The sequence below is a fragment of the Erpetoichthys calabaricus genome, chromosome 4, assembly GCF_900747795.2.
Source record: "Erpetoichthys calabaricus chromosome 4, fErpCal1.3, whole genome shotgun sequence".
Lineage (NCBI taxonomy): Eukaryota > Metazoa > Chordata > Cladistia > Polypteriformes > Polypteridae > Erpetoichthys > Erpetoichthys calabaricus.
In genome coordinates, this window is record NC_041397.2 from 1,285,914 (window position 1) to 1,298,192 (window position 12,279).

Consider the following 12,279-nt stretch of genomic DNA (forward strand, 5'->3'; position numbering starts at 1 on the left):
AGAGGGACTTTACCTCAAAACTGTAATCTCCTCTCCACTCAGTTCCTCCTCACTTCCTTCATGACAGAACTCGACTCCTGCAAGGTTCGTTTTCTTGGTTGTTTATGGTTAGTTTTGTATAAATTACAGATTTTTCAAATGTTCATTTTTTTCCCTGTGCTTAAAACTCATTAAAAAAAAGTGTTTACAGCGAGCGGTTCGTAAGGCTGTTAGCGTGAACTCCTGCAATGTTAGTTTTCTCTGTTCAAGGTTTACTCAGTGTTATACAATGTTTTTACATTTAGTTTACTATTACACTGTGCCCTGCGGTGGGCTGGCGCCCTGCCCGGGGTTTGTTTCCTGCCTTGCGCCCTTTGTTGGCTGGGATTGGCTCCAGCAGACCCCCGTGACCCTGTAGTTAGGATATAGCAGGTTGGATAATGGATGGATGGATTACACTGTGCATTCTATTGTATAATTAACTATTTTTGTGCTTAAAAATCTTTAAAAAAAATATATTCACATACAGCTCGTATGGTCCACAACGGATTAATTGTATTTACACACAATCCTATGGGGGGAAATTGTTTCGGGTCACAACCAAATCAGGTTACGACCAGAGTTTTGGAACGAATTACAGTTGTGACCCGAGGTTCCACTGTACCTATAACTGTGTCCTCAATCCCCAGCTTTTCATATCCCATTAGTGTGACCCTCTACTTCAAGTCCTTCTGCTCATTTTTGCTGAAGACACCTATTGGTTTACTCTTTATATTAAGGGTGTCATTTTTTGCACAATAAATGGTCCTGAAATGAACTAGAGAGCCAAAAGTAACGAGGAACCCTGAAAAAGCTCAGTGTCTTGCAGAACTGGACATCACGAGGAGTCCAATGGTGTGTCGTATGTGCGAGTCAGGAGGTGCCGGACATAAGAAACTGAAGGGATTTCAAAGTATTCAGAATGAACTGTTATGAGCACAAAAATTAAAATGTGAAGAACGCATCCAAACCAGTCCTTCCCGTTCCTCAGTCTGTCAAGCCGGCTCATGCAGAATCAGCAAAAAGGGAAATGAAGAAAGTGCCTGCGGATTTCTGTCAGCAGCCAGGTGTTCTCAGTCAGGTGACGTGCTGTTTGGTGGCAGAAGAAAGCAATCTGCACAAATATCAAAGTTGTCCTTCTCAGATGTAGGAAGCCATCACAACACTTTTAACAAGGTCATCACAACACTGCCACTGGTACAGCGCCCTGTTCATCAGGGTTGCTGTTCATTTCATTCTGGCCACCAGCTGTGTGATGGAGACGCGGTGGCAAGCCGAGGGCTCTCCTCCCCACTGTTATGTACACACAGTTGTAACGGCCGACCCCTTTACCCAGCCGGCAGCTACACCTCCAAGACCTGTGGCCTGGATGATTTACTGAGAAATAATCTAACTATCAAGCCGTACTTCTAACCAATTAAACTTTTCCCCACAATCGACGGTGAAAATATAAGTACACAAAAGCAAGATGTAAAATTAAACGGATTAAATGTATTAAACAACAAGACATGCAAAAAATAGAAAACATATAAATATAAATATCCCTCCACCCCAGCAACAACAAGACACCACCAAATACAAATACAACAAAAACCCTCCCTTGTCCCTGTAACATATAAACACACAACACGAATAACAAAAATTGAATGATATATGGAAATGAATGTGAACGTGAGTCCGGTAATAAAGAAACTGTCCTGAATGCGGTTGACTGAATTAGCGAAAATAAGTTGTTTGATTTTCCCCGGACAAAATGGAGCAGCCTCACCATGAATCCTCGGTGCGTGGTGGATGATCAACTCCAACCCCGGGGTCTCCCGTGATGAGGTCCTTGAAGTAAGTCCGGCGGATAGAAAAACAAACTGGATGGAAATGCGCGATGTGCAATATAACAGGTACAGATGGCTCGTGGTCGTGAATGTGAAAAATCTCCTTCTCTCCTCTCCTTCCTTCTCTTCCTGCTGGCTTAAATAGTCCTGTGACGGCAGTAATTGATTAATCGTGAACAGGTGTTTTACAGGTTTGTGGCTGTGGTCTCCTTCCATCATCCGTCCCCCTTTTCGGGGACGGCATTAACTGATACACATACAAACAGCAAATGGGACAATGAAACAAGACGCACTCAGAACTGATATTTACAACACTAACTATGTGGCCCTGCTACACAGTTTTCCATGCATTCCACCATCAGATGGCACAGTGTTAGAGCCAGTGTCCTCTCGTTGCTGTCTGTGGGGAGATTCCATGTCCTCCCTGCGTCCGAGTCGATTCTCCACCAGCATCCCAAAGATGCATACAGTAGATAACTTCTAAATTAGTTGTGTGCACAAGTAGGTCCTGTAATGGACTGGCTCTCCATTCATGAGTGAATCCCACCTCGTGCTTGAAGCTGCCGGGACAGTCACTGCATGACCCTGAAATGGATCACGTGTGGTCTGAAAGTGTGAGGTTGTTGTTATAATGGAGAGCTACAGCATATCTCAGTAACAGAAAGTAGCCCCAGAAGAGGCACCAGACCACCAAAGAACATGCCCTGGGTCAGTCAACCTAAACTGCAAGTCACCAAAATATCTAAACGAAAACTGACAGACTACACCACACCAGGGCCAGAACATGAACCCAGGGCTCTGGATCTGTTTGGCTGCCACACTAACCCCCATGCCCACCCAAGTACATAGGATTACATCACCTTAGTTTCATGAAAGGCGTTGTTGTTGATTGAGGTGAGCTGTTCCAGAAGAAGTCACACTGGAGGTCCGTCTTCAAGACAAGGAAACGACCAAATGGTCCAACATTAGAAATTAGAAAGTCTACAAGTCCTTGAAATGTATTTTACATTTAACTGCCTTGCAAACTAAAAAAGAATAAGCAGTGCAAAGTGCAAAGTGCTATCACAGTAATGGACTTTACTGACAGACCTTACTCCGCTTGCAGATGATTCAGGCCAGCACAGAGCGAATAAAAAGCACAGGGACAGACGGTGAATGGATGTCATAAACGTAAGCAAGGACCCTGAAACGGTAAAGTGCAAGTGGCCCACAAGGGCACAAATACAACAAGTCATTACATTCATTTTAGTCCTGCAAAGTGTTTCTGACAATATTACAAAAAAATAATTAGGTTCTCCCATGGTGCCATTTTGTTTTTGTTGTTGGTGCCACTATTGTGTGACTTGTGTTCTCTTGGTTGTCAGGTGGTTCCTAGGCAGGACGACTAGGAGAGTGTGACGAATTAACATAATTGCCGCATTGGTATAAATGTCAGTGTCGTCAATGTCCTGGTTGTCCAAGTTTGTGGATTCAGGTTCACTTATAAATGACACCTGCTGCTGCCCACTTCATGGCGGCTCATGTAATGTTACACCCGAGTGCAACCACAGTGGCTCCAGATATCATTCCACCCAAGTTCTGCTTTTCACTGGATGCATGACCCAATTAAATTTGTCATTATTTACTAGTTTATATTTTTTATTGTGTCGATGTACAAAATCTCAAGATGGCCAACTGAAGAAGCTTGACGAGGTTCACCACTTGTTGAGGTTTTGCAGGCTTATTTATCCTGAAATGCCTCAGTCACCGAAGCCTCTGCTTGTGAATTATTATCCACCTCATTTGTGTTTTTATGTCATTTGAACTGTAGCTGTGGGTTTGTCACATCACTTTGAGTCTGTGCTAAGTGAAAATGAGGGATGCTCTGATGCTCACGTTATTGGATCATCCAACTCGGATATCAATTCTGATTTTTTCTTCTTTAACTCTTTAAAAACCCTCACACCAAAGGTGTGGAGAAGCCTAATGTTTTATATTCAAGTGTTAACTTTTATAATTAAGCTACAGCCCCACGTTCTGTTTCTGTTTCTGTTTGTTAAGAAAATTAAAGTTTGAAGGCTTACTGTTCGGTGACCATAAAAATACTAAAATAAGTTCCCCTAAAATCCATACTTTTATAGTTCAAAACATATGATGAAAAAATATTGATCCATAGTACACACGGAATTAAAGAAAGTCTAATTCTTCTCATAATTACAAGCTGCTATGTTCTGTAATGTACGTATCTGAAACAAACCTTAAATTTAAAAAAAGTAATTTGTGTAAAAACAAAAAAACTATATATACACACTAGCTACACAGTTTTTCTTCAGATTTAATCAATTGAATGACCTAAAATGGTGAAAAGGTAAGCAGGAAAGTGCCAGAGTATTAAATTTAAAGTTTAGGCTGGCAAAAACTGACAAAAGGAAATTTGAGAATCTTACAAATTAGCCTTCATTAGAGAACAGCTAATAGATTACGACTTACAGATGGCCTGCAGCAACTGAAGTACATGAAGCCTTCAAAGCTGAAGCACACAGTTTGCACAGGTGTCCCAACTTGTGTTGATTACTTAAATATCTTCAGTCTGTCTGTCCTAAAGCAGAGCTGGAGCAGACTACTGTGTTACTATACCCTCTGAAGTGCTACTTGGCCAATATTCCAGTGATAATGAAGAGAAACAGCAATGAACAAGTGAAATAAGAACGAGCGTTATTACCCTTAGAAGGGTAGGCTTCTCATTTAGAGAAATTGCAAAGGAAAAACCTAAATATCAGTGAGTCCAGTGATGTCCTACATAATCCAAAGGCAAATGGAAAATGGAAGAATCTCCGATATAAGAGATCCAAAGTCACCAGCCAATCAGAAGACACATTCCCGAGGGTCACCGGCTTACGTGATCACAGGCGCCTCACAGCACAACAGCTTCAAGCACACAAGTCTCAGTTTGTCCTGTGAGGAGGAGACTTTGTGCTTCAGGTGTGACACGGCGAGTGGCAGGAAGAAAGCCATTCCTTAAAGGACTAACCAGGGCCTTGAAATACCAGCTGTGGGCCACTGCAGACTGGAGGAAAACCGATGAATCCAAGTTTGGAATTTTTGGATCATCACGCAGGGTGTTTGTATGCCATCAAGTTGGTGACAGGATGGGTTCTCAGTGTGTGACACCAATGGTCAAACATGGAGGAGGATGTGTGATGGTCTGGGCTTCTTTTGCTGGAGGCAGAGTTGGTGACTGGCATTCAGAATCAAAAAGGTTACCACAGCATTTTGCAGGACCAGTCAATCAATACCTTGTGGTCTGTGTCTAGCAGGTAAGGGGCTCATCCTACAGCAAGACAATGACCCAACACATACCTCCAGGCCATGTCAGAACGAGAAGGTCCACTTCAGAACATGGACTGGCCAGCACAGCCTCCAGATTTAAACCCCATTGAGTTGGTTTTGGATGAAATGGAGAGAAAGGTGAAAGGAAAGCAACCAACAGGAGCGACACATTGGTGGGAACTTCTGCTACAGTGCTGGGATGATCTTTGTGACCAACATTTGATTTCCCTTATAGAAAAGTTTGCAAAGTGCTTTGAGTAGTGAGAAAAGCACTCTATAAAATAATTATTTTAATGATTATGATTATTATGATTATTATTATACTGTAGAATGCCATGTGTGAGTTTGGCTGTTAAATCAACAAAAGGTGGCTGCTTTGATGAATTCAAAATTTGAGTACAATTTTGAACACTTAATAATTCCTTGTCTTTTTTTTTTATTCACCATTGTTTATTTGTTCTCTGCCTCAATTTCATGAAACATTAAGACATTAAACTGTGTGCATTTCCATAACTATATATACAGTATCTCTGACAAACTGATTCACTGAATTTATATTGGCAGTTAAACACTGCTTAAATGTAAATATACTCGCAGGTTTTAATTATTTTAAACATTACTTACACAACGGCAGTTTTGCTGTTAAAAAATGGCGGAGTGGTGGCTCTGAGGCTAAGGATCTGTGTGGGTATCCAGAAGGTTGCCGGTTCGAATCCCCATCACTGCCAAAAGAGATCCTACTCTGCTGGGCCCTTGAGCAAGACCCTTAACCTGTAATTGCTCCAGGGGCGCTGTACAATGGCTGACCGTGCGCTCTGACCCCAAGGGGTATGCGAAAACTAACACATTTCTAATACAAGAAATCATATAAGATGAAATAAAGAACAAAAAAAAAAAAATACACATTTACTCGATTTATCATTCCAGTGTAATTATAATTATGGATTACCATTTTCATTATGCAGTTGTTTTCTTACCAAAACGTACATACTGTATGACACGCACAAACAAATAAGAAACACAGTACAGAATTTTTTGTTCTTTATTTATTTCGCCTTATACAATTTCTTGTATTAGGAATTTGTTAGTTTTCGCATACCCCTTGGGGTCAGAGTGCAGGGTCAGCCATTGTACAACACCCCTGGAGCAATTACAGGTTAAGGGCCTTGCTCAAGGGCCCAGCAGAGTAGGATCTCTTTTGGCAGTGACGGGGATTCGAACCGGCAACCTTCAGGATACCAGTGCAGATCCTTAGCCTCAGAGCCACCACTCCGTCCGGAATGCCGAGTGCCGAGTATCTATCAGAATCAGTAAGATCCAAGGCAGGTGTGTTTAACAGTCAAAGTCAAACCTGTAAATTATACTGTGGAGCCTACAGGCCTGCTGTTTACTACGCAGCAATTTCAAAGCCTTCTTCTCTTTTTCTGCTGTATTTATCACAAGCCTGCTCACCATCCAAACTCAGATCAGCGGCGTCCATTTTAATTAAAGGACAAAATACAAAGGTCTGAATTCATTTACGGCACTTTTTTGGTCATTTGTCTAATGACACAAGACAAGTCCTGCAATTTGTTCCTCTCAGCTTATGACTCCACTTTCTTTAAGGTAATGATGAAGATTCCAGTCTTCTCTCTCTAGTAAAGTCGGCCTTACTGCTCTCTGTTCACAGAAAGTTCACAGCAAAAAACACACACGCAGACACTCAGCGACTGCAATACCTCACATAAAGGAGCACCACAACTATATTACCATACAGCTTAGAAAAGCAGACGAAGAAAAATGTGTTTTTTGTTGATCAGCCAATTTACAAACTGCCAATTGAGTGTTTTGAAGTGAAAGTCGGCAAGTTTTTGATCAGAGCATCTCTAAAACTTGCCTGATGTGACCTGAACAGCCGCCAGTTAGAGGCTGGTCTCTCAGTGAAAGCTGCAATGTGTTTGATTTATATTATGTAACACAAGGAGGACTGGTCAAGTGATTTACATTCATAATTACAAGTCTTATATGGAAACGTATCAAGTAAAATAGGAAAGAAAATCAAATATGCCTGCTGTGTCACATGGGCAAATGGAAGAACCAGGGGTCAAAACAAAGCTAAATCATAACTGGGAAGACAGAAGATCAATGTGTCAAAATTCAAAGAATAAAACAGAAAACAGAGGACCAAACAACACAAACAAATCCGAAAACTCGGACAAATAAGTGACCTCATGTTTCCTGTAAGGGGCAGTAGCTCCCTAGTTGGAATAAGTTCTTTTGTAATTGTGGCGTTTTAAGTAACTGAAAACTATATAGATATGATATTAAAAGGCGATACCGCTCCCATAGTAATACGGCGGTAAAAATCACATAAGAAAAAAATAACTTAGCATTCCTTAATGACAATTTACGCAGCATTACAGACGGGAAGCAGGCCCTTACTTAGGTTCCAAGCAAGGGAAGGAGACGATTCCATTTCATCTCTAACATCCAGAAATAGTCCAATGCCCATTTTTGTAGTTGTACCTTCTCTCTTCAAATGCTTGCCTAGCAGTTCTAAATGCTGACAGCCTCTGTGTGCTAACTTTGGCCTGGCCTGTACATGCAAGGGGACTTTTGTACAGAGCACAGTGACATTAAACTTATATTCTTATTACACCACAGGAAGTGCACTTTATACCCTGTGACCTCTGATGTAGTCGCTAGCAACCAAATATCACTCAGTAAACACTTATTACACAAACTTTGGTTCCCATACAAAAACCAAATGGCATCCTGGGAATTTTAAAATAATTCCAAATCAAAAAAACATAAATCAGGATTAGCTTTCAAGCATCAAAAAATGAATGCAAATAATTACATCCCAACAAAAGCAGCTAATCCCGTCAATATCAGTTCTTTTATTCATTGTTTGAACTACTGTTGCGGGTCAGCATTCTTCTTCTGGGACTGTCTATTGAGTAGGGGTTGGAAGCTCGCTCACTCGCACCACACGATAAGCCACCTCAGGACATTAGGACCCGAGTGCAGCTGTGGAGCGGGTGACACACCTCAGCACCACACTAGTTCCAATGGAGTGGACCAGCGAGAGGTTTTTTACAGTAGGATGAATACATTTTCTAAGTCCCAAATCGGGCAGCGCCCCTGCAGTTATATGTTCAGTACCTAATCTGGTTGGCCGGTGGGGTTGGGTTTCCTCCTTATAGTTATTCATATGTTAAATCAAAGAACGTGTTGTATCCCTTGGAGTTTCACACATTAGAGAGGGAAACACCCTTATCTGTGTTGGCTAAGCTATGCTCGTGCCATGATAAAATGACAAAACTGGGACATATTGTTATTTTTTTAGTTATTTGTTGGGATGCGTAGCCTGAATTGAACCATCTAACTGGTTTTGATCAGCACACCTCCTCAAGGTGCTCAGTGTTTCATTGTTTTTGCCCCTCTTTTTTGTTGTAAGGGGGCAGTGATTCAAGAATTTGTCATTCCAAACCTGATACGATGAATCCATTTTCCAAAGAAAGCTGGCAGGCTCAGTAAGAAAATCTCGAGTACTCTGTGTCACTGGTGGGTTACTAAAGACCAAAGTAATAAATGAAGATTCTGCATTTGGCACTCGCGGATGAATCATCCGCTAATTGCGACCGAGCAAACCGGTACTTCAGGTTCACCCTGCTGACCTTCCAGTCACTGACTTAATGGAGGAATTGCGGTGCAAATGAGAACCCCCTTCACTCAGCTACGTGGACTGGCAGACAACGCGGATCGAGACTCTCCTGACAGAATGTTTTTTTTTGCTGAAGTGTGCAAAACCGCCTTTGAGGTCTGAGCAGTGACTCCATTTCCATTCAACTGCTGCCCTTCTGGAATGTCCTCAGTCCTGTTTCTGCTATTTGTCTAACCTGAAGCCTGGCCAGTTTTCCCCCTTTCTTTCTGTTCATCCCACTTACTACTGTAAATGAATTTAATCCAATTTTAGGGTGGTAGGGAACAGAAGGCAGAAACCATCCCAGGGCAGAGCGATGGGGGACTCAGTCCAGAGTGACCAGTTAAGCAAAACCACAAGTCTTTTGTGATGGTTTGTACAAAAATACAAGAAAACTGACTGGTGAGTCCCAAAGGCATAAAAGCTCCACAAACAATTTTAAAATTGCCCTCCTGATGCTATCAAACCCCAACTACGTGCCTTGAAAAAATGTTTAAAAATAAAAAGGTTTATTTAATCAAAGGCTCTGCAATACAGGAAGCTCCAAAGAGCTCAAAGGAGATGCCTGAAAAGTCAGGGCTATCACAGTAAACAAAGTCCCAGTACAGAATCCAAAGGTGGAGGAGTCAAAAACAGAGCACAGGTTCAAAAATCCAGAAAATCATAAGGCACAGCTCCTCATAAGAGACTCTCCTCTCCCTGGCGCGTTCGAAACAAACTGCCAGAAACTATGGAAGGCCCGCCCAGAAATAGTCCCTGGTGGTGATTGACAGATGGCCCCGCCCCTTCTGGAACCACTCTAGGCACATCACCTAGGCCTAATCCACTAGCAAAAATGTACATAATAAACAAGAGAAACATAAATACAAATAAATGGCGTAAAATTAAACACAACTTTGAGCCCCCAGCCAGGGTGGAAATGCTGGCTGAACTGAGACAGAAACCCCATAAAGCCACAGAGGAAGCCTGCAGAGTCCATCCATGTACAAACCCACCACTGGACCCCTCAGGGCCTCTCATTTTAAGGCTTAGCACTCCAATGAGAGATTATTTTATTATTATTATTCATTATTTGGCTGATGCCTTTATCCAAGGCAACTCACAACATCTGAGATACAACCGGATACTTTTCTTTTGTGTTTCCAGTTGGAGAACAGGCAGGTGAAATGACCTGCTCAGGGTCGCACAGTGTCAGTACCAGGATTTGAACCCACAACCTCAGGGTTTGAAACCCCAGGTCCAAAGCTAAGACAGCCTACAGGAAGGAGGTGGCATATCTGGTAACGTGGTAAAGAGAGGATTGTGGACCCACAGAAACAGAGGGAGCAGCCACCCACCACTGTACATCCATGAGACAGAGGTGGAGACACGGAAAACCTTTAAACTTGTCGGCGTTGATATTGGCAAGGACCTTACTGGTCCCACAACACTGTTCAGTTGGTAAAGAAATCTCAAGTGCGTCTGCACTTCCTGAGGAGGCTAAAGAAATGTGGCATGCCAGCCAGAATCCTTGGCAGCTTTTATGGGGTACTATGGAGAGCTTTCTTACCAATGCCATCACAGTCTGGTTTGTTCACTGCTCTGCACAGGACTGCAAAGACCTACAGTGGGTGCGCCAAACTGCCCAAGCTATTTCAGATGCGGCTCTTCCATCTCTGGAGGACATCTGTCATGCTAGAGTCATCAGGAGGACCCGTAGCAATATAAAGGACGGCACTCACCCTCAACAGTCTATTCACACTCCTACCTGCCATGAGGAAGACACTATAGGAGTGTGAAATCAGGGACTACAAGACTACAGAAGGCAATTCGACTTAGAACATTAGAACACTCTAGACGAGAACAGGCCATTCAGCCCAACAAAGCTCGCCAGTCCTATCCTCTTATTTCTTCCAAAAAAACATCAAGTCGTGTTTTGAAAGTCCAACGTCTTACTGTCTTCCACACTACTTGGTCGCTTATTCCAAGTTTCTATCGTTCTTTGAGTAAAGAAAAACTTCCTAACGTTTGTGCGAAATTTACCCTTCACAAGTTTCCAACTGTGTCCCCGTGTTCTTGATGAACTCATTTTAAAGTCACCATCTCGATCCACTGGACTAATTCCCTTCATAATTTTAAACACTTCAATCATGTCACCTCTTAATCTTCTTTTGCTTAAACTGTAAAGGTTCAGCTCTTTAAATCTTTCTTCATAACTCATCCCCTGTAGCCCTGAATCAGCCTTGTCGCTCTTCTCTGGACATTTTCTAGAGCTATGTGAATGATTTCTTGTGAATGATTCCCATCCCTCACCTCTCCCTCTCACAATATCTGACTTTGCTGGCACACACTGAAGGTCCAGCCCGCCATTTGCCTGCTCTATTCACCTTTTGAGTTATGGTATCTTGTATTACATTTTTTTAAATATGTTTATGTAACACTCATAATATTTGCACTATATATGCCTACACTGCACTGCTGTATTCATGACAGAAATTTGCTTTTCCATTTAATTGTCTGTCTTCTGCTAGCACTTTAACTGTACTGTCTTGTGTTGAACTCGTGTATACTGGTGGCCTAAAGAGCATGCAGAGCAGGGCTGTCATTGTGCATCGCCACTGCCTGTTAGCTGTGCAAATGACAAGAAATCCTCAACTCAACTCCAGCACTTGACAGCCTGTGGACACCAGACGTCAACAGACTGCGACATAAACGAGATGTCCACAAAGCCCGTCACCTGCACTGCTCATTGGTATTCAACGATTAAAGCCACAACCCTCACCTCGCACCTGCTGTCAACCGTCCGGTGGGACACAACGCGACAAAACCGAGGCGACAACTCGCGCCGGTGAGAAGACGATTTCCCGTGCCGAGGTGTTAACGCGCGCTCCCAGTTCAGCCACTTCAGCACCTGCCCACTCACCTTATCACCTGCAGCGAGCCGCTTCTCAGGCGAGACATTCCGGGAGGCTGACGGCGCGGCCAGTTTGATGGAGTGAATGGATAAGGCGACAATGACAGCGTGAATGACTTGGTCAGCTCTGGCGGGTGGACTCGCCGCAAGCCCACGTTGTTTCCTGTCCTCCTAACGTTCAATTCCCTCAGTGTTTGACCACGGTCGCCGGTCACAAGCTGCCGCCGCTCACTTCCTTGTTGTGATACAGCCTGAGATTGGCAGGGCGCATAGCCAATAGGAGTGGCCCGTGGAACCGGCTTGACCAATGAGGAGGTGCCGTCGGCTAAGCGGGAGTGTGGCAGAGCGAGTCAAGGTGAGTCACTTCAGCTCGTGCTTCTCTTCTCTTCTGTCCGGCAGGGTGCGTTGATGTAAAGGGCGGCTGATGAGGAGATCGACTATCGCCGGCGGTACACTGCGTGATTGAGTGGAATTTAGGAGGAGGAGGAGGCAACACAAGCGCTCGATCAGAATGGAGTAACTTTGACTACCTGAGCTACCTGGCG

General features: G+C 43.2%; 1 protein-coding gene across 1 annotated transcript in view; it reads right to left on the reverse strand.

The window, feature by feature from the left end:
• The window catches only part of LOC114641454 (multidrug resistance-associated protein 1-like), a 164,176-nt gene that overhangs the window by 132,463 nt on the left and 19,434 nt on the right, over window positions 1–12,279 (reverse strand). The window contains exon 2 of the mRNA XM_028790484.2: window positions 11,744–11,905. Coding sequence (XP_028646317.2) covers window positions 11,744–11,905 — 162 coding nt within the window. The remainder of the gene's footprint in view (window positions 1–11,743; window positions 11,906–12,279) is intronic.